Source organism: Zootoca vivipara, chromosome 7, assembly GCF_965207765.1.
Source record: "Zootoca vivipara chromosome 7, rZooViv2.hap1.1, whole genome shotgun sequence".
In the NCBI taxonomy this organism is placed as follows: Eukaryota; Metazoa; Chordata; class Lepidosauria; order Squamata; family Lacertidae; genus Zootoca; species Zootoca vivipara.
In genome coordinates, this window is record NC_142590.1 from 68,544,290 (window position 1) to 68,567,721 (window position 23,432).

At 44.7% G+C, this 23,432-nt stretch overlaps 1 protein-coding gene across 11 annotated transcripts in view; it reads left to right on the top strand.

The window, feature by feature from the left end:
* The first annotated feature begins 25 nt into the window (after positions 1-25).
* TP53INP2 (tumor protein p53 inducible nuclear protein 2) overlaps positions 26-23,432 on the top strand; it is a 31,329-nt gene continuing 7,922 nt past the window's right edge. For 3 of the 11 annotated variants that reach the window (XM_035123921.3, XM_088673489.1, XM_035123924.3), the window contains exons 1-2: positions 46-430; positions 17,624-17,985. In XM_035123921.3, the coding sequence (XP_034979812.2) occupies positions 17,862-17,985 (124 nt within the window). In that variant the 5' untranslated portion in view covers positions 46-430; positions 17,624-17,861. Of the gene's footprint in view, positions 431-672; positions 783-1,712; positions 1,919-10,870; positions 11,124-15,191; positions 15,406-17,623; positions 17,986-23,432 lie in introns of those variants that run through there. The other 8 variants (XM_088673490.1, XM_088673491.1, XM_035123922.3 and 5 more) reach the window with 8 other exon arrangements.

The window sequence follows — 23,432 nt, forward strand, 5'->3', positions numbered from 1 at the left end:
TCCGGCGGCGGGCGGGCCCCTTTGTGACGCCACGATCAGCTGTTTGAACGTTCTAATTTCTGAGCCGAGATCAACCGGGGATTCAGCAATAACAGGAAAAAAATAATACCAAGACTACAGCCAGGGGAGGGAGGGCGTCCGGACGCGAGGGCAGCTGCTTGCAGTTTGCAAATGGTGCATATCTTCTGAGAAGACCTGAGACACCATTCACATCACCACCACCTCCTGCTCTGCCTCCCCCTCCATCCTTTTTTGGGGGAAGGGTCTTTTTTTCAATCGTTTCTATTATTGATCTTAGTTGATTTCAATTAAAACTACCTCACAGACTCTGCCTAAAGCTGGTGCTTAATAATAATAATAATAATCTTGTGGGTTTTCTTTTTGTGTGTGTGGTGTTGTTTACAAAACATTTGATGACATTAAAGGCAAGGTAAGTGCTGTTCTACTCCCCCCCCCCCCGCTTCCCCAATTCTCTTTACCCAGGGCGGTTGGTTTATTTCCAAACTTGTATTTTTGTGGCGAAAGGAAGCTTGCGAGTTATTTTTGTTTTGTTGCTGTCGACGTTTTAAGAGTCCATCCCTTTGCATGTAGTGTGTGTGTGAGAGAGGGACGTTTATCTCTGATATCGATTTACCTTCTGGTGTGCTATTTGAATTCCCTTTTGTATTTGACAGTCTCTATGCGGCCGGGTGCTTCGCTTTATGTTTCTCAATATGTTGTTATGGACGCGTTGCGATTTCATCCTCTGGTTGGCAGGAAACTCACGAATACATTATATTGAGGTAGGAGACCATCTAAACCTCAGGAGGGACAGATCTTTGTGTTGAGTTTAGAAGCAGGCTATCTTGACCTCTAGAGTCACCAGGGAGAGAGAGACTGGGGGTCTGGAGGGGGGCGGGCGGCGACGAAGAAAGGCTCCTGTTTACTTTGAAACACCCAGACTCGTCCTTTGCTTTGGCTTGCAAATGAAAAAATGACATATGTGGTGCATGTATCTATATATCTGTGTAATCTCACCATATGTTTTTGAGAGTAAAATATCCCACTTTAAAACCGGATCCCCGAATGTAAGTAATTGCAGAATCATTAATAATCATGGTTGCTCTTTTATGATTTTGAAGAGCCTTCGGTAATAAACAAAAGGCTGCGCAAGCCACAGCCAGGAATAATAGGCTGGGGTTCGGGATCTGACTGGCTTGTAACTGATTCTCTTTCTTAGCTTCAAAATGCAGAAAGAGCCTTTTGTCTTGTCTTCAGCTATTAACAACAACAAAATGTTGCAGATATTAATAATACACTGGGAAGGTGATGCGGGTGGGGAGGGAGAGGCGAAGGAGCGGAAAGAAGGCAAAACATCTTGTTTGTGTGGAGCTTGTCTCATTGAGGTCATAACAGGCGAATGGAAAATGTTCATCATAATCAACTGCAGATCAGTGTGGTGGGTTGGCTGCCTGCTTTTTCGCTCAGCTGTTTCCTTGAGAGAAAGCTCTTGTTACCCACTGCAATCCTTCCAGCTACCGCTGCATATGGGCTCCTAATGCAAAATGCGGACTTGATTTGTTGTCCTTGGCGTCACTCCCGCCGGTGGTTTGTTCAGAAATAAAAACGAGAAGAGTTCTCACTTGTGTGTGACTCTTTGCAAGCGAACTACGAACGTGCCTTATTGGATCGCCTCTTGGTTTATATAGTTTATAAACCGAGCATGCACTTGTGGATCGGGGTGCGGTGGAGGGCAGGGAAGGCGAGAACCCGCAGCGTCCGGCCTTCTATGGAAATGTATCTCCGCGCCAAGCGCAAAGGGCGAACAGATGCGCTGTTGTGGCGTAACAACAACAACAAGCTTTCGTGACCTATGCGAGTCCCCCACTTGGTCGGGCTTGCAGGAGGCAGGATCGGTGCCCAGGTCCCTCCTCTTGACGTAGGTAAAAGGGAACAAAAGGCAGAGCTGTTGAAACGACAAACGAGGCGCCGCGTTTCCTCGACCTGGAGGACCACCAGCCGCTCTGCGCTCAGTCAGTTTCATGGCCCTGCTTGATTCTTAACATTCCCTTGTCTTTGCCTCTTTTGTTACTTGTTTCTCCACCAACGGATTAAGATTAAAGGTTGATCTCAGCTCCCACCCCCATTGGCTGCCTGGGATTGGAAGCCTGGGGTGACGTCACCTTAATTTGCATATGACATTGAGACGTCACCAAGGCCGGCCCTTTCTAATCCTTCGCTCCCGCTCCCCCTCCCGCGCGTATTGAAGTTGTCCTCTTTTGACCTGCTGTGTGGAAGGCTGCCATATACTGGAGAGCGCTGAAGATCGGTGCATTGCATTTCTTTGATAATTCGGTGGGCCGAGGACTGCATGGAGCAATGTCATGTTATTTTGTATTTGCACTGCTGAGCAAGAAGCTCGTAGGGTCGGTGTCACAGCAAATAAAGCACCCAAGGGAAGGAGGACTGGGGCTCTGTGTGCCTCTCCTTTGGTCCACTTTACTCATCATCTTTTTTTATTGCTTTGAGTGGTAGTTTGGATTTCGGGCTCATTCAGCATGTTATATTTTAACATACATAATTTAATTGTGGGTGTAGCTGGGAAGAGGAGGGGCAGTAGCTCAGTGGTGGAACATTGGCCTGGCTTGCAGAAGGGCTGTGGCTAAATCCTCAGCCTCTGAATAAGATCCCCTGCCTGAAACCCTGGAGAGCTGCTGCCAACCAGGTAGACAATGCTGAACTAGGTGGACTAGTTGTCTGACTTAATATAAGGCAGCTTCCTGTGTCCATATCTTCCCAGAAAAGCAAAATCCTTTATGCACTATGAAAGCTGAAAAGCCGAATGCGCAAAAGAATGATGGGTTGCTTGTGGAGAATTCAGGGTGTGAGCCCAAAAGTAAACGTGTTGATGTGTTTATTATTACATTTATGTCCCACCTTTCCTCTACAGAGCTCAAGGAGTCACACATTGGGTTTTTTCCACATCTTCACTTTATCCTCACCACAACCATGTGAGGTAGGGTTAAGCTGAGAGACAATGACTGGTCCATGGCCATCAAGGATTCATGGCTAAATCAGGATTTGAACCCTGGTTTTCTAGGTCCTAGTTCAATCTCTAATCATCACACCACCTAGCCAGCATTTGAAACCATTATATTTATTTGAACAATTTTTTCCTGCTCTTCGGCTGACAAGGCTCCTGTAATGGATTACAAATCAATAATAGTAAAAGACAGTCCCTGCTCTCAAATCTACAGTTTGTATCCAACTAAGTTATATTCAGAGTATAACATAAATTAGTCATGTCCATTATTTCCAATATGTATATTCTGAGTAAACCCTTAAAATGTTTACAAAAGGAAAATGGGGATGAGGGAGGAAAAACAAACTCGGGCACCAGTTCTTAAAGTTATAGTGTTTATGGCAATCAGCTGGAATGAAAACAGTTCAGGCATCCTGTTGGAATGGATAGTAGCACTAGGTCACCATTGAGAAAGCGCCAAAGGCAGTTGTATCTGTCAGGAGAGTCTATGGCAGGCATCCCCAAACTTCGGCCCTCCAGATGTTTTGGACTACAATTCCCATCTTCCCCGACCACTGGTCCTGTTAGCTAGGGATCATGGGAGTTGTAGGCCAAAACATCTGGAGGGCCGCAGTTTTGGGATGCCTGGTCTATGGTATAAACCTGTTTCTGCTCTTGCTAGTTTGGCAGAGGAAACAGGCAAGGCTCTGAAGTCTGACACTGCCCTGCTCACTGGAAAGCTCACTTAGCAATTCCTCTAGCTTCTGAAATTTCAAAGGAATTTGCCCGTCCATTCACTTTCACACTTAATATATTGGTATTGGTATTGGTTTGGAAAGGCTTCTTAAGAAGCTGAATAGTGAACTAAAAACCATGTTTTAAATGGTGGTTTGCTGTTCTTGCTGGCCCAGAAGGTGAACAGTGGTTGTACTGGTTGTGCTGTCTGATTTGACCAGTAATGCTGCATTTCCTGGGTCAATGTGATCATTCCTCCATATTAGTACATGAAAGGCCTTGCTTTGCTATGGAGATTTTTTAAACAGTTTGAGCCCCCTCCAACGTAATTAATGCAGCATACATGCAGTCATGCCCAAGAGTTTGGTTAGCTTGCTGCTTTTAACATCTGTTCTATTGGGGGCCTTAGACTAGTCCAGCTTTGGATAACTTGCAAGAGGAGCGATGCTGGCACTGACAGTATATATGGTAAGGAAGTTTATCACATTCCCTTTTGATGTTCAGCTGGTCTGGTGTCTGTTTTTCACAAGTGATAATTAAACCTGATTTGTGGGTGACAAAAAGGCCAGAGGCACCAGTGTTGGAGCTGAAGTGCCTGGCCCTTTATTGATTTGTGTGTTAAAGTTGATGGCTGTTGCAATGAAACTGTAGTGTAGTCATCGCTCTGAGTTTTACCCTCTGTAGTCTCATGCTCTAGGGAAAAGATTTAGATGTTCATTTGTATCCATAGGACTGCAAGTGATAGACTCCTGCATATCAGCTACTCTGCATATTAAATGCGTAAGCACACTGCAAAGTTGCAGACACCATATTCATCTATGACCATTCATTTTACAGCTGTGGGATAGGGAGCTGTGATGCAGCTGTGTACACACTCCCATTTACTCTGCATTCAGTGTGCTCCCGCCGCAGGTTTGGGAAGTGGTATACAATCACAGATGTTTGTTGTATCTGTCCTGTCATTTCTTATTAAACCTGGTTTGTGGGTCCTCAGTACCAGGAAAGGGCTGTGAGCACTTAGAAAAGGATGCTGTGATTACTAAGACCCAGCATGGGTTCCTCAAAAACAAGTCATGCCAGACAAATCTCATTTTCTTTGTTTTTTGATAGAGTTACAAGCTTGATGGATTAGGGGAATGCTGTGGATGTAGTGTATCTTGATTTCAGTAAGGCTTTTGACAAAGTCCATCATGATACCGGTACTCTTCTGGAGTAGCTGGTAAAATGTAGACTGGGTGAGGTAACTGTCAGGTGGATTTGTAGCTAACTGCTGCAGAGTTCTGTCCTGGGCCCAGGGTTGTTAAACATTGTTATAAAAGATGTGGATGAAAGTATTGAGGGGATGCTAATCAAATCAAATTTGCGGATGACATGAAACTGGGAGGTGTACCCATGCCACTGAAGACAGAATTGGGATTCAATATGACCATAACGTATTGGAGAACTGGCTATAAACCAGCAAAATGAATTTCAGTAGGGGCAAATGTAAGGTTCTGCACTTAGGCATGAAGAACCAGCTGCACAAAAATAAGATGGGGGAAATCCGGATTGCCAGTTGTACATGTGAAAAGGATCTGGGGGTCTTATAGACTATAAGCTTAACATAAGTCAACAGTGTGGCATTAACAGAAGCCTAGTACCCTGGTGCTCTGGTCCATGGGGTCATGAAGAGTCGGGCACAACTAAACGACTAAACAACAAGAAGTACCCCAGTCAAGGGAAGTAATAGTCCTGCTCTAATTCTGTTTTGGTCAGAGAACACCTGGAGTACTGTGTCTAGTTCTGTGTACTACAATATAAGAAGGATATTGACAATATGGAAGGTGTGAAGAGGAGGGCAAAAAAGATGATCAAGGGTCTGGAAACCCAGCCTTATGAGCAATGGTTGAGGGAGCTGGGTATGTTTAGCCTGGAAAAGAGGAGACTGAGACGAGATATGATAGCCACCTTCAGATATCTAAAGGGCTGTCACATGGAGAATGAGCTAGCTTATTTTCTCCTGCTCTAGAGGGTAGGACCTGAATCAATGATTCAAGTTACAAGAAAGGAGGTTCCAAATAAACAACAGTAAGAACTTTCTGACAGTAAGTGCTATTTGACAGAGACTTCCAGGAGAGGTGGCGGACTCTCCTTCCCTGAAGGTTTTTATGCAGGGGTTAGATGGCCATCTCATGTATGACCCAGTTGAGATTCCTGCATTGCGGTCCCTTCCAACTCTACAATTTTACGATTCTATAATTCTATGAAACATTGAGATTGGGTGAATTTCCCTCTAATCCAGCTTCCATCTGTATGAGTTCACAGCTGCTGTCCTTGAAGGTTATGGGGTTAGCCGACTGCATTAAGAAATTGGAGTTTTTGTGCCTTTATGCATTCTAAAGTTTGGGGTGAAGATTGTGCAAGCTAATACTAAACTGTGACACATTAAATCTACAGTATAAACACCAGTGTGACAGATGAAGCTCCCACCCTCCCAACCACCACAGCCATTCCCTCTCGAGTAGGAGGTGATGAAGATAGCAATTCTCAAGCATCATAAGCACATATTGCCGTTCTACAGTGTCGTGATGACAGAGGAGGCATTCTTAGATCTATTTCGGAATGTTTTCCTTGGCGAGTCTTGGCATTTGACTCCAAAGAATTTGGAAAGGGTTTATTTTGGGGGATTCTAAATAAGTATTTGCAACTCTCGTAACAGTTCTGGAAGTCCTGTCCCTGTTAATTACAAAAACAAGCAACCCACTCCTTCCTGCCTATTTTGTAATGTTCTTGTGCTTCATTGGTTCATTGGTTCATTGTGCTTTCTCTCTCTCTCTCTCTCTCCCTCCTGGTCTTACCTAACAGGGTTATTATGGAGAGCCAGTGATTCACAAAAGAAGGATAACAATATATGCCAAGTTGAGAGAGAGGAGAATAGCTCATTTTCTTTCTGGTTTTAGTTTCCTTTTGCCAAAGAAAAACCTCTCCGGAGTTCACTTGGATTTATCAAAATAATGTGCAGCCACCTGACATCATGAAAGCAGTCTCACTATATGCAGAAGATAACTGAAAAAAAATATCCAATTTTCAGGAAGGACAAATACCGTATATTCCGGCGTATAAGACGACTGGGCATATAAGACGACCCCCAACTTTTCCAGTTAAAATATAGAGTTTGGGATATACTCGCTGTATAAGAAATACGACCTGGAGTATAAGACGACCCTCGACTTTTGAGAAGATTTTCCTGGGTTAAAAAGTAGTCTTATACACAGGAATATACAGTACATAAGAAGCTAAGAAGAGCTTGCTGGATCAGGCCAGTGGCCCATCTAGTCCAGCATCCTGTTCTCACAGTGGCTACACGGATATCTGTAGGAACCCTGCTGCCACATCCACTACCTCCTCACCACACCCCCCCCCCCCAGAAATTTTCTAATAGACTGGTGCCATATTTTAATCCCAGCCCTGGAGGATCAAAATAATATTAGATCACTTGGGTGTGAACTGCTCTGCTTTGGGACTGAACCGATATCTCATAAAGCTTAACATTTGACTTTCAAATTTAACATTTGACTTTCAAATGTATTGGTCAAAGCACTGTTGGGCATGCAGTTTTATCCTATTTCTGCAGTTATGCATTCTCTCTCTCTCTCTCTCTCTCTCTCTCTCTCTCTCTCTCTCTCTCTCTCTCTCTCTCTCCATTTGGGGAACTCCAAATTAAGAAAACACCCCTCAGCACTACCCGTGTATAAGATGAGCCCCAATTTTAAACCTTTTTGTTGTTGTTAAAAAACCCCCCTAGTCTTATACATGGAAAAATATGGTATATATGCATATAGCAAATGGATAAACCATAAGCCAATGGCACAACTTTCCAAGGGATGGAGGAGGCCCCGAAGAGCATCCCATTGGCACTGACAGCAAGTAATTATATTGCGATTCCACTGGGGTAGAGAAGGAAAAAGCACACAGTACCCAAATTCAAATAACTTGTCTTGTCAACACAAGGATTTTGGCTTGTACCCAGTTTGTGTGCACCCACTTCCTCCTCCCCAAATCTGCTCCAGATGGTTAGGGAAACTCCTAGAGCAGATTTAGGGAGCATTGAAAGGCAGGAGATGGGGAGAGCATTATGTTGTGCAAACAAAAATCCTTGCCTTAGCGCTATGCTGGATTCAGCATCCAGAGAATCTCAGATTTTTTTGTCTTGGTTTTCATCTTCGCCTTCTTCAAGTTTCTAGCCCTCATGGTTTTGAATGTATGCTTGAACATATGTAGGAAGTCTTTATACTGAAAGTCAGAAGTTTTGCTGAACAAGATTTCCAAAGGATGTAGGCCAGACTTTCTGTTCAGCATAGCTCTTCACCCATCTCCTAAATTATACACCATAGCAAAATTTGAAAATAAAACTTATTTTGGCAAGAATTATACAAATTACCTTGCTTTCTTTCATTTACCTGTTTAGGGAAGTTTTTAATGTTTGGCGTTTTATTGTGCTTTTAATATTCTGTTGGGAGTAGCCCAGAGTGGCTGGGGAAACTCAGCCAGATGGGCAGGGCATTATTATTATTATTATTATTATTATTATTATTATTATTATTATTATTATTAACTTTTTGACAGGAAACACCAGCTGATATTGCATTCTTACCACCCTTTGCATATTGCAGCATTTCCCGAATTACTGTAACCGGGACATGCACAGCCCCAGTTAAAACTGGAGACACACTTGGATCTAAAAAGGTTTGCTTTTAGAATACATAAGAGTAAAAAATACCTGCCCTTTAGGAATGAGGGAGTTTGGGGCCTCCAGATGTTCTAGGTTCCCATCATCCCTGGCTATTGACCCATGAGGATTAACCCTGAATAACTCAATCACACTTATTGCAAGAGATGTCCCTGAATGTTCTTCCCCCATCAGAAGCTGTGTGGAAATCCAGTGTGGTGTAGTGGTTAAGAGCGGTAGACTCGTAATCTGGGGAACCGGGTTCGCGTCTCTGCTCCTCCACATGCAGCTGCTGGGTGACCTTGGGCTAGTCACACTTCTCTGAAGTCTCTCAGCCCTACTCTCCTCACAGAGTGTTTGTTGTGGGGGAGGAAGGGAAAGGAGAATGTTAGCCGCTTTGAGACTCCTTAAGGGGAGTGATAAAGCGGGATATCAAATCCAAACTCTTCTTCTCTTCTTCTTCCAGTTAAACACTGGGAGAAGGGCCCTCAGATAGCTGTTCAACAGAAGAACAGAGTACCTCACTGTGCCTTAGCAGCTTCTCCCAAACATTGTTTGGGAATGACTGCCCTGTAGCAAGAAGCTGAGATTAGCAGGAGTCTTTGTCGGTGAATGGGGAGGGCCAGTTGCACACACAAGGTTGATTCCCCCAGCAGAGCTTGGTGGCACCAGCCATCTCTTCCTTGGTGCTGGAGGAGGGGGTTGGAAAGGGCTTTGTTGCCTGAAAGTGTAATCCCCTCTCACTGTGAGCAGATGGCCCCTGCTAGGCCTACTGGCATACAGTCTGAGCTCCATCATGTCACTTTCTTATTTGTACAAAGGGGGGGGGAGAAGTGGGGGCAGGGAGGTCATTCATTTACCCCCTATTTCCCACACATTATGCTGGGCCAAACTGCTGCAGAACTGGGTCACATAAAGACACACAGGATACAGCATCCCATCATGCTTGCTTTGCTCAGTAGTGAGTACCGGTACCTCCTCAAGTCCCACTGCAGTTTTTTTCTCCCCTAGTCTCATTTCCTACTTTTCTGTCAGTTCCCAAAGCAAGTAAGGCTTGCCAACTCCCACTGTTTAAAGGGTATTACTGAGATATTCAAAGGAGATCTAGCATAACGCAATGGCTATAGCAGCAATTATGTGCACACTTAATTATTTACAAGTGAGATCTGCAAGAATATGTTGTAGTGTGGGGAGCTTCTGATCCGTGTTCAAGCCAGCCAGTGATGTCTGCCTCTCCTCATCCCTTGCCCCATTGGGATATTCTGTTCCATTCTAGTCTCCCTCTCCAATCCCAATGCTTACAAGATAGGACAGGGTGCCACCACTGAGAAGACCCTTGCTCAACTGACCACCCACTTTTTTGGAGGTGGCAAGGGCACCCAAAGGAAAGCCTTACTTGGTGGTTTCAATACATGGGGAGGTTATTATATTACATTAGGGAGCAGGGCTGCTCTAAAGATGACTAGGAGGGGTAAGGCACTTAGAAACAGTGCCTATAAACGCCAAACATTATTCTTGCTTTAAAAGCTTTGGTTAATAAAATCAATAGAACTACTAGCCTTCTGTGTGTTTATAGAAGGGCTTTAAAGATGGGTCAGAGTGGTGCAGATTCTGTTCACAGTTCAGTCATTTAGGAGGATATTGTGAAAAAAGAGCTGGTGAAATTTCAGGGCTATGTTGCTGGACATTTCATGATGTAATCCTGTGAACTTCTGCTATGGGCATCTGCCATCATATTTACTACCCTGAAAGTCAGCTTGGATTATTGATGGCTTTTAGTGCCTTTTCTGTGAAGGGAATTAGGCACAAACGTTAGAAACAGGAAGATAATTTATTAGCAGCACACCTTTCATGGACTTACACCAAACATTGGGCACATCTCTTTAGCAGGGATAGTTTATTAGGTAGAGCATGAAACTCTTAATCTCAGGGTTTATGGGTTTGAAACCCACTTTGGGCAAAAGATTCCTAATGAATAAATATAGATGCAGATTTAGAAATAATGTCTATAATTTAAATACAAATTCAGTGCATCTTACCATAGTTGGGGATGGGGAGAAATTTGATTCAGTTCACATTTAAAGCCAAATTTATCAAATTCAGTTTTTGATTCAATTTTGATGGTCTGAGAACTGAAACATAGCCATCCTTTGAAAATTGCATTTATCCTAATTTTGCGATACAGTTCTCCAACTGACCAGTGTTTACAAAAATGCCTATATTAGGAAAAAGTGTGCATAAAAATGAATATATATGCATGGAAATAACATACAAAATGCATTACAGTGGAAATTGCTTGCAAAAATGTATACGTTAGTCAAAACGATATACAAAAATGTTTTCATCTAGAGAAATTTGTACTAAAATAGCTAAGAATTTTCACGAGGATTTTTAAAAACACAAATAAAATTTTCATATTGCTGCAGAAATGTGGAGAACCAAGCTTAAGATTGGAACCCTGAGGAACTGAGAGGACGGCAATGGTCAGATTCTTCCACCCTTAACCATAATGGAGAAGGCTTTGTGAACAGGTGATCTGTGTATCAGCAGCTCAAGAGCTGTTGATGGGCATCTTAAGGGCCCCTGCTCTCCCTCCTTACAGTTCTGTTTCTTTAAACCACATTTGGACTAAACAGCCCTTTGGAGGACACCTTCAAATAGAGGACTGCCCTCTGTAAGGTAGGACATGTGGGCTCTCTCTCTGAATCATGCCCACAGCATGTGGCTATTCTGGTGGTTCTGAGTCAGTGAAATCTGGGCCTCTGTATTCTGTTTATCGAGCAGTTCAACGATGCTAATCGTTTCTTACTTCATTACACCCTCTGCCAGGTGCCTAGTTCTATAACTGAAGTTACCCCTGTGGTGTTATGCCTTGCAGGGTTGGTGTCTCACCCACTGTATAAATGAGTTAATCGGATAACTAGATCAAATAACATACATTCATACTAATCTGATCTCACCCATGAAATTCAAGAGGTCTTGCAGATTTACACTCTGGCTGGTATAAAATAAAAACAATTGCCTGCGTGTTCAGAAACAGATAGAAATTTTGTTCATTTCGTTTTCTGCCAGACCTTTTTTTTTAAGCTCAATAGTAGGAATTGATTTATATAAACTCTTTGATAATTCAAATATTGTGGCTGTGTAAAAATGTATATGATGAAAGGTTGCCAAACACAGATAGTATGGTCAGATGCACACACTGTATATTTAAATCAAATGTAAAGCACATTTATGGCACTTGGGCTTCTCCCACACTAACTTTGAACAGATAGAGGATAAGGCAGTGTGGGCCGCACAACTTGATTTTCCCCTAGTGAGACAGCATGATGTAGAAATGTGTTTGGTACATGTAGCCTTTCCGAATTGTGGATTGCACTGTGGGAGGTGAAGAAAGAGCTGAAAGATGATGCTGAGATTAGTGATGGGTTGGGAGGAGAGATGACTATGCCCTCTCCAGTTTCAACTCTTTTTGCCCCCTGAGGAACTCTTGAAAAAGTATTCGAATAAGTAGATGCTAGGCTCTTTGGTTTCAACAAAGGAAGTGTCAGAATATGACTAAACAAAATAAAAAAAATCCTTCCAGACCCAGTAGCACCTTAGAGACCAACTAAGTTGGTCATAGGTATGAGCTTTCGTGTGCATGCACACTTCTTCAGATACCCGAAGAAGTGTGCATGCACACGAAAGCTCATACCTATGACCAACTTAGTTGGTCTCTAAGGTGCTACTGGAAGGATTTTTTTATTTTGTTTTGACTGCTTCAGACCAACACGGCTACCTACCTGTAACTAGAATATGACTATTCAGGGATAGAATCTTGTTTACCCATTTTACCCAGAGTGCACAACATCAATTGCAAAAGGCATGGGGGCATGTCTTCATTTCAATGGTCTTTTCTTTTCCCAAACCTGATTAGGGAGGTTTGTGATACCAGGCAAAATCATTTTGTGCACACACCGCATTATTTGATCATTAAGACTACGGCAGGCCAATCCAGGGACGAGGGAAAGTTGAGGTGTGCAACAAACAATGCATAGGCAGGAAAAAGAATGCGTAGTGAGCACCAGGATCTTTGCAAGTGAGTTAAATACTCCCACCCCCCACCCCCCAAAAAAGTAAGGATATACCCCATATAATTTGTAAAACTAGAATCCTATATATCAAGGTAGAGAACCTCAGGCCACATACACACCAAACTGGATAGATCAGTTTTGATCCAGCAACATCTCTGATAGCTAGTGACACTACAGAAACCCAAGAGAGTAACAAGTGGCTTCATGAAGCAAACCACCAACTTGGCATCCTTTCTCCAGAAGCTTTGGATTACACCCATCAGTCCCAGGAAGCATGGCCAATGATCTGGCATGATGGTGTTGTGGTCCAAAAGTTCTTGGAGGGAAAGCCAATTCTTCCATCTCTCATGATCAGGCAGCCTCTTATTATTTTGCAGAGATTATATTTTCCCCAGATGTACATTTCCCTTCTTGCTTCTGTGATACAGGCAATGGCAAGATACAGGCAATGTCTTATCATGGACAGACCTGCCAGCCAAAAGCCCCTCAAATACTCCCTGTGTTCTGCTGTCTCCCCGACCCCCACCTCCTGTGTATTTTCCATCTGCATTGCTCACATTTCCTGTTCTCAGCTGTCTCAGTTCTTTGCAACATGGACATACAGTCCCCTCCCACCCCCTCCCCCGGCCCCACACAATCCTCTTTTCAATGTCGCTAATGTGACTGAATTTCAGGATGGATTTGCTGATTGGTTGAAAGGCAGAAAATCCATCATTGTGGAACACAGCTGAGCTTGTTTGTGAAGGACTCTGCTCAAGGCTGGAGCCGAGTGGGCTTTGAAAGGAGCCTGGAGCATTCAGGAACGAAGTATAGATCCCAGCATTTGTGGTAACAGCAACTTGCCAGCACCACCATTATTATTATTTTTTTAAGTCCCCTTGCTGGTTTTCACATACTGTAGTTCTATAAGTAATTCTGTTGCAAGGTGGAATACAGACAGAAAACGCAGTACTGCAATGAGAATTATAAAAAGATCAGATTCATTCATTCATTCATTCATTGCATTTATATCCCATCTTTTTCTCCGAGGAGCTCAAGGTACCATATATGCCTCTGCCCTTCCTCATTTAATTTTCACAGCAACCCTTTGAGGTGGGTTAGACTGAGAGGCAGTGACTACGGTAGCTCAAGGTCACCCAGTGAGCTTCATGGCTGAGTGGGGATCTTAACTCTGGTTTCCCAGGGCCTAATCCAGCACTCTAACCACTGGACCACACTGGCTCTTGTATCAGTAAGAACCAGTTGGCAAAGACTCTCAGGTGTGATATCTATTTTATTTAAATGTTGCTTAACATTCACCCTGATGGAAATTCTGGTGGACTCAAAAGCTTGCTTGTCATTTTGCAGCGTTTTGGTTGGTCAAAATAAAGTGGCTTCAAAAAATTTAAACACCACAATTTAATCCTTAGCCATTTGTGCAAATGTAACCCATCCCTTCCTCTGCTTAGTTTATTTGGTGGGTTCTGTGGGGAGGGCTTATTTATTTGGCATGCAGGAGACTGGCAAATATTAACACCCTCCCACCAGATGTCAAAGAGAAAAACAACTATCAGCCTTTTAGAAGACATCTGAAGGCAGCCCTGTTTAGGGAAGCTTTTTATGTTTAATAGATTATTGCATTTTAATGTTCTGTTGGAAGCCGCCCAGAGTGGCTGGGGAAACTCAGCCAAATGGGTGGGGTATAAATAAATAATAATAATAATTGTTGTTGTTGTTGTTGTTGTTGTTAGAGCAGCAGCACTGCTGTGAAATAAGTGGTGTGCTTCATCCCTGCCTGTCCCTGCTCCACCTCACCAGAGCTGGGCAGATGCCAGGCTTGTGGGATCCAAGAGCAGAACTGCTATCTTAGCTTCGTGACAGATGAGGCACTGTTGCTTACCAGAAGGGAAAGGGAGAGAGAATGAGGTGGTGGGGATGTCAGCATGATGCAAACACACCAGCAGTGCCACTAGATTGGCTCCTCCACTGCATTTACACTGCGCTGACCTCCTCACTGCCTCCTCCTCTTCATCCTGAAAGATGAAGTGACCCATCTGCTGGGAAGCTGGAATAGCAACTCTTCTCTACCCCATGAGCCACTTCCAGTGTGATCTACTTGGTTTCTAATTAGACCCCCAAGATTCATTGAGCAGAGCCTTGTGCAGGAAAACATACATTTAGAATTAAATAATTCTGAGTCCAGGACTTGGTTTTGAGTACTGGAACCGAATGGAGCTCACAGTCCTTCCACCCAAAAACCCATTCCAGTTTACCCCCAATCTTTCTTCATTTCTAATAGTATAATTTCAGGTGGAGAGGGGTCATTCATAACCAAAATTCCTTGCACATCTACCGCAAATGATTAGAGATTGACCAGCAGGTCACAATGTAACAGAAGCTCACCACTGTAAAAGGCAATGAGCTCAAGCAAATTCCATTGAAATAAGTCAGACACATTTCTAAGGAAACAAATACAGCCCCAGCTATATGCTGAGTATGAATGCCAACTTACCTGTCTCACAGACCTCTGAGATAAACTACCCTACCAGGCTTCTCCTGTGCTGCCTGCTATGCCTACAGGATCCATCCATCCATTGGTGCCAAGTTGTATATGTGTTTGCTGCCATCATAATGGCTTCCACTGCAGCTCCCTGCCTAGGTAATTGCAGCAAGTCATCACTGTCATCTGTAGGTCCCAAAAGGCATTGAACTAAAGGCTCTGGACAGGAAAGGGGTCATTATGAAGGAGGAAGGAGCAACCATCTGCCTTTGAGCCAAATCATAGTCCTTTGCAAATCCAATTGGACAGAATCAGTGGGATGTGGCGAGAGAAGAACTTCAACACTTAAGGCAGAGGGGATGGAGGAAAACCAGGAGAAAAAGGCATCAATTAAATAAGATGTGGGGCAAGTATTAACCTATTTGGAAAGCTGTCAGGATGTATTGACACTTCTGGCTGGGAAATCACATTCCACCAGCTGTGTTTTCCCCTGTTTGACGTTTGCTCTGATTTAGCACTAAAGAGCAGGGTTTTTTCCTGGGAAAAGAGTGGGGTAAGGGCAAGGGTAAAAATGGTGCCTCTGAACTTCATTTACTGGACAACATGAGTGTGGAGAGTGCTGATGTGTTCAGGTGCTGCTTGTGGGCTTCCAATATGTATCTGGTTGGCTGCTGTGAGAACAGGACACTGGACTAGATGGGTCTTTGGCCTGATCCAACAGAGCATTTATGTTCTTTGATATGCAGGGAAAGGAACTGTATAGCATAATGGAGTAAGTAGGTTCATCCCTGGAGTCCCCAATTGAAAGCTTTCCTGGGCACATAAGAAGGCATCCATGGGCAACAGAGTTGGGAAAAGATAATGTGATACAGTAGAGTTCTGAATTCAAATCACTGCTCGGCCCTGAAGATTGCTATGTATGTGATATCAGGCCAGTCGCTCTCTTCTAGTCTAACCTATGTCACAGGATTGTTGTGGCAACAACACAGGAGCACTTTGTTCCTCCATGAAAATGATATTTTCTATGGACTTGAGACTTCCAGCAGATCCCTCATGGGGTGGTTACATGTCAGATTGATTTGCTATAGTGCTGCCCAATGCCCACGGGTCTAACCAGACAGCGCTTTGTAATAAGTGGGTGCAGTTATTAGTGATGCATTGTGCTGATTAAATAGGCTGTGCTGATTAATGGAAGCCCTTTGCTGTAGGAACAGATGGAAGCTGAGCAGATATAGGCAAAATGATAGGAAGGAATTTCTCTGACAAACAAATGTTCCCTCTTTTAAAGGAGATCTGATCCATCACAGTCTAAAAGATCCCAAAAGAGAAACTGGATCTTGATGTCTCTCCTCTGGTTCTGGATGAACATACTGCCAGTTTTCAAATACTTAAAAAGACAAAAGGGTGGAATCTACACACATATTAAAAAAAATGCTGTGAAAATGCTTTTTTTTAAAAAAAAAAACGCTTTGAAAAAAGCTGAACTACAGTGGAGCAAGGGAATGACAGTGTTGTGCCAAATGCTTTAGAGGAATGGTGGACTTTGGGGAGGGATTTTAAAAAAGGGAAAGAGCATCACAGAGGTGTCCAGGGGTGCTATATCATGTGGACAGCAAGGGAGAAAGTGCAAAGTCTTTGAAGGGAGCAAGAAACCGCCTAAGATGGTGAGGGATGGAAGAGCTGGAGGAACAAAGATCTCAGGCAGGGATGTATCTGAATATAAATGAACCATGCCACCTATCTCCCACAGAAACTCACACATTGGTGATCTAGGTCTCCTTACAGTATTTCTGACTGGTGCTTAGCACATGCAGCACAAGGCTTAGGGCAGGGGTCGGCAAAGTTTTTGTGGCTTGGGCCGGTTCACGGTCCCGCAGACGCTGCAGTGGGCCGGAGTGCGTGCACACGCATGTGCAAACACCATTTCCGGCGCTCCTGCCGGTGCAGAGGAAGCACACGCAGCTTCCCATTGGCTGCAGGAACTTCCTGCAGCCAATGGGAAGCCAGCCAGTGTTGCGGAAGGTGGTCCCCGCTCTGCTTGGCGCTGGTTTAGCGCGGTGCACGGGAGCTGACTGAGCGGGCAGCGGGGGTCCCCGAGCGGGTGGTGGGGGTCCATGGGCCGGTTAAATGACCCTCATGGGCTGCTTGTGGCCCATGGGCCTTAGGTTGCCGACCTAGGGCCTCCTTCACCCACCTGGTCCCACCCCCCAGCTAGCTGGGGCTGATGGGAGTTGACATCCAAAACATCTGGAGGGCACCAGCTTGGCATAAGAGAAGACACACTTGTTTTCTTTGCCTGCATGTGGGGGGAAGTAAGTTAACCGTAATCAAAGCGAACAGGCTGCTTCTTGCCTGGGGAACCCCGTAGGGTGAGAGACCTCGACTCAGCCGTCTTGCGAGGTGTTTATTTCTATAGTAAAAGTGAGGAAGGCCCATCTGGCAGCCCAGTGGGAATGCAGCTGAGAAGGCACTATGTGTAGGAGGCAGAATAAAGGGAAATGACCGTGGTGAATTGGGATGACGGTCCGTGCAAGGGTTCCCATCTCACCCTTCCTCCAGGCCATCTGAGTTCCTCGTGATTCCATCAGTGTTTGGCCTGACTGAATTTTCCCTTTCTCTGGCAGGCCTTTGCACTGAAGCCAAGTGAAGAACCTTATGATTGCACTATCTACGTAACTCAACTCAGATAAGACTCCGCTTAGGAAAACAAGCAGCTCCCGCCCTTGGCAAGGAATCCGTCCATCCAACACTCCCCAACTCGTGCTCCTGCCTCCACACCAGCTTGCACACGCTCAAGCCAGCGCCTACAAACTCATCCCCGCCTTTCGTTCCCAAGTCCACCTCTGAAATAAGTCTCCAGCCATGTTCCAGCGCCTCACCAGCCTCTTCTTCAGTGACAGCAGCGCACCTGAGGACCTTGAGGAGCCTAAGCCGTTTGTCTCTAAAGAGGAAGAAGAAGATGGGTGGCTCATTATTGATCTTCCAGGTGAGAAATATGAGATGGAATGGCCAGGGTCTACCTAGAACGGGTGCTGGGGCAGGGCACCTCTGGCCCTCCAGATGTTGCTGAACTTCAACTACCATCACCCCTGGCCGTTGGCCATTCTCGCTGGGGCTGATGAGAGTTATAGTTCAGCGACATCTAGAGCAGGGTTCCCCCAACCCTGGGTCTCCAGCTATTTTGGGACTACAATTCCCATCATCCCTGGCCACTTTGTCCTGCTAGCTAGGGAAGATGGGAGTTGTAGTCCAAAAACAATTGGAGACCCTGATCTAGAGGGCCAATGGTTCCCCACCCCTGACTTCAGAGCCATAACTCTCAAACTGGAGAACTGGAGTTCTGGTTTGTTTCTACTAGATAATAGAACTCCTTCCTGAGGACTAGCAGCCCAGCTTTCTTCAATGATAAGCAGCGGTTTTTGTGGGAAGGGTAGTGTCAGTGTGTGGAGGATCTGAAGCTCAGTCTGGGCAAGATTCGCCTGTAGGGTAACACCGGCCAGGAAGGGGTAGAAAGAGGCCACCAGTCCTGAGAAGGAGGTGCGGGGAGCCTCCAGGCTCCTATTGGAGGGAGCCAAGGAGAGAGGTTGTGGCTGGGGTCAGTACCATTTAGGTGTGTGGTTGCTTAGTGGCTAGAGTCCTCCCCAAACAAGTTTTTAAGTCTCCCTCTTTGCAGCTTACCATTTGTGTTCGCATTTTTCCAATCCTCTCCCACGAAATAATACTGGGTGGTATTCAGCTGTTTTACTCAGAGTAGCTTAGTCATGTTCATTACTTTAAATGGGTCTATTCTGAGTAAAAGCTTAGCTGACTGCCACCCCTAACTCGTACTCTGCCTTCTTCCTTCCCCTGTTTCTTATTGTCTCACACCCACATAGTCTCTGCTTCTTCAAACCTTCAACGCTGAGCACTAAAATTGGAACTCAGCTGCAAGCTGAGATACCCTTGGCCTTGGAAGCGTTTCCCAAAATTCAGATCAGTTTAAGAGGTTGCAAAAGGCAGTTTAAGAGGTTCCGCAAGAGGCAGAACTTTCTAAGTAGTTTTGGTTCTCTAGGTTTCGGAATGAAAGGTGTTACTGTGCACTCCACAGATCAGGGGATAACTGAAAAATTTCTAAACACACACACACACACACACACACACACACACACACACACACACGATGAGAAGGTCATGTGGCTAACTACAGCTGGAGACCGAATTCTGGACTGCATTGACCTTTGCTATGGCCAAGCAAGGTGAATGTATGCTCATTCTGGCTACATTACCTAGGGTGGAAGATGCTTCTGTTCTGCCTGGAAGTCACAGCTACCTGCAGATGCCGGAGTGTCTCACAAACCTGGTGTCTGAATAAGGCACTCGGGTGTACAGTGCCACTTTTCAATCAAGCTAGAACTCTTGTAGCTCTCTGAGTCAGTTAACTTGCCAGTTGCCTGTCTTTTCCTGCTCAGGTGATGCAGCAGCCCAGCTGCCTGTCCTTCTTCTCCAACTATCCTGGACTTAATGGTTGCATGATACAGCAGCAAACAAGGGAAGGGGAGCAGGCATCTGGGCAGTTGCTTTTCCCTTGGGCTCATCTTATGCAACAAACAAAAAACTCCCTAGCTGGCTATTCCTGATTTATCCTGTTCCCAACTTAGCATGTATTTCTCTCTCAGTGCTGAGCCCGTTCTATATGCCTAAAATGGAAGCAGAGAGAAAGAATGAGTTAAGGGTTGGCAGCCAAGTGCAGCCAGCAGATTAGCTCTGCCTTTGCAGGCAGATCCAGGCTCCAGGGTGGATCCCAGCTGGCGAGTGAGCTACCTCCTTGCTCATCATAGAACAATTGTGACAGAGGCTATCCTTGCCATTAGGGAGCCTTGGCTTTATGCTGGCTATACAGTAATTTTGCTCTGATCTTGTGTTCAGGATTCAGTTGTGCCATTGTTCCTCATCCATACTCTAATCCATATTCTAATTCCCAATCCTGGCAATAGCAGCACTTGCAAGAGCTTCATACAGCAAATGCCCTGTCCTTCCAATGAATGGGCTGGCACCAATGAATGAATGCACCAGGCTGATTTCATAAAATTTGAAAGCATCACGTCGTCTTTCTTGAAGTCAAACTGCAGTCAGCATTTTTATTTTTGAGCACCCGCTTTATGCTAAAAAAGGCCACAAGTACTTGTTATTTGGTGATGGAATAGCTGGAGACATTTGTTTCCTAGCGGCTGAAAGTATTTCTCTCTCTCCCTCCTTCCTTCTTTTTGAGTGATGAAGTCTATTTATAAGCATCATCTACCTTGATTGAATGCAGCCTGGCTGTAGATCTTTATTGATTCCTTAATACAGTGGAACCTCAGGTTACCTACCGTCCTCCTTATGAACGCTTCAGGTAACGAGCTCCGCTAACCTGGAAGTAGATGCTCCTGGTTGCAAACTTTGCCCCAGAAGTTGCGTGCTGGCGGTGCGACGGCATTAGCAAAAGTGTGCCTCGTGTTAAGAACGGTTTCGGGTTAAAAACGGACCTCTGGAACGAATTAAGTTCGTAACTGGAGGTACCACTGTATATAAACAAAATACACAGAAGTGTCAAACTTCCAGACATGAAACCTGATTCTACATCTACATCTTACTAAGCTGAGACCACCATACATGTCCAACAGGCAGGCTTTATATTCAGTGAAAGTTGATCCCTTTGGGCAAATGGAGCCTGCCCCACCAACCTCAATCTGCCCTCAGACAGCCCCACCTGCCTAACTTCTTGCTTACAACCAGTCCAAGGGATAGCACTGCCTGTATCTCCTTCTCCTTAGTCTCAAGTGTTGCCCTTGAAGAATTCAGCAGGAATGAGCATAGGGGTAAAAAGTAGAATTATTTGGCTGTGCCTGTTATTGGCTATGGCTCTCCCTAGTATTTATCTCCCTGCTTTCTGCCCTATCAGCCTTCTTCATGGGCTCCAGCTTTGTGTTGCCAGCTTCTGAATACACCTCTGTGGCTGTTCCTTTAAAACTGGATTGATCTGGAGCAGCTAGCAGGTGGTCATGTTTAGCTTTAGCTGCTGGTTTTTGCATAGGTGTAATAGGAAACAGCTTTTTCTGAAAGCAATTGTTTCCAAGACTTCTCTACTTTGTGCTTTCTTTTATTTTTTAAAAAGATTGGCTTGATATTGTTGATAACTCACATGACACACACCACTTTTAAAGAATCGGTGCTAATTCAAGGTCTCCTTTACCAAATCCAAAGAAGTTTATTCAAAACTTGCTCCCAAGTAAGTGTGCTTAAGGCTGCATCGTTCGCTGTGAAGGTCTTCGTGGCTGCCTAGCTGCTAGTTTCTCAGGCAAGTGAACGCTCCTCCATCTTAGTCACTGATTTTTGCCTTTGCCATTTTGCTGAGCGGAAGTCAGATGACTCAGCATCCAGTGACAACCAATCTATGACCCTTTTTGCTTGCAAATTTAGCAGAGAGAACCCAAGTAAACAATGCTCTGTGTTGCACAGATCCACCCTTTTCTGTTCCTTCTGACAATCCATTGCCATTTGGGGGGGAAAACACCCACCAGGCTCATGCTTGTGTTACAGATATTATTAGATAGCCTAAGAGGGAGCTAAGAATAAAGCTACCTATCAGTTGGAAAGCAAGCCCTGTTTGTTATGTCCTCTCCTCAGAATGCTTTTTGCGTGACGTTTGGAGATTGCCTGAGGATCCTTGCAGAGTGAGGTGCTTTGTTTTGTTTTACAGGTGTACTTTCAATATGTCATTGACACAATAATAGTGCATTAGTGCTGGATTGACTTGACCATCCACACATTTTACTAGTTGTTCTGTGATGTTTCCCCCAGTGTTGCTGCATTATAGCCAACTGAAAGGGCACTCTTGTGTAACAAAAGTGAGGGGGGGAAATCCCAATGATTAAACCTGGCAGGTGCTCTCCCACTGAGCTATGGTCACCCCCCAATGTGTGAATGTTGAATTAAGGGGCAGGAAGAGTATTTCTCTTCACCTAGTTCACTGCACAGCAATAATGAACATGTGGACATAAATCTGACTGTATTCAGTTAGGATTACTCTCTGAGTGGGTTTAACATTCTGTCCTTGATAATCTGAAAGGCCTCGCTGGGTCTCCTCCTTTCTCAAAGCTTTACAGTGATCAGAAACTCTTTTTTTGCTCATCCCACTCCCTCTCTCAGCTTCCACAGCCCAGACTAATAACAAAACAAGGCTGTCCCAAGACATTTGCTCCACACCAAGAAAAACACAATTACAGTACAGTACCTTGGAAAACCACATCTAGCAATACTGCTGGGCAACAGATGCTGCAACACTTTCAGCTTCACTTCCTGTCCTCACCTTTACTGTGTGCAATGCAACTTGTTGCACACAGAGAGGGAACAAAAGAGGCTGGCCATATTTGAGTGAGAAATACATCTGGTGTATTCATTAGCTGCATGCTTTGAAATGCAAAGATGCCTAGTACGGAGAAGGAAGCCCTGGCTAGGAAACTGAGATGTGGTGCACAGCAGAAGGTGGAGAAACAGATAAAGCTAGCCATGATGGCTGGGGTTGATGGTAGTTGGAGTCCCAGCTATATTTGAAGTGCTTTAGTTTCCCTTATCTGATACAGAGCAATAAGAACCAACTCCTAGGGACCGTGGGAGCTTCGGCCCCCACAATAGCAGATGCTGTTAGGCTCCAGCTCCTGTCAGTCCCAGGCAGACCGGCGAATGGTTAGGGATAATGGGAGTTGGAGCCCAGCAACATCTAAAAGGCTGCAGATTCCCCACTCCTGCTTAGCATACTTGTTGGTATTTTGATCTCTGTGTTCATTCAGCTACACACCCTGCCAAGAAGCGATGCTGTTTACATTTTCTTTTCTTTTTTAAGATCCTGCATTCCTCCTGTCAGTCAGGGCTAATTATTGCCACCTTCTTCCTGGTACTGGAATTGCGCAAGCCCTAACCAAGGCCCCTGCTGAATTTCCACCTTTCGCTGAATTACTGTATATCTTTGGTGATGAGCTAATACTGCCCAGATTGAGTAACCATCCTATGAGACACAGGGCCAGTCAGCTGGACCAATGAGATGCAGCCGTGTTGCCAAATGTTTGAGAATTGTTGCACATATGCATGAATAAGGGGCATCCATAAGAGGAATGAGACACTTTGCATTCTCATACTGAAATAAACAAGATTTTCTCACAACAAGCTACCCACAACTTGGCAACAATGCAAAGCTCTGGTTTTGTGTGTGTGTGCGCGCGCGTGCACGCACGCGCCAAGGTTTTAAAAACTATGAAAACTATTTTTCCCATGGTCAGTCCTCAATTAACCTTCAACAACGGATCTCCCAAGTAACCTTTAACTTTAAATTAGCTCTGATTTTGATCAGAGGAGTTGCTCTGTTAATGCCCTGTGAAGCATCTCCTAAGGATCAGGGTACCACCAGGAAAGGCCTGG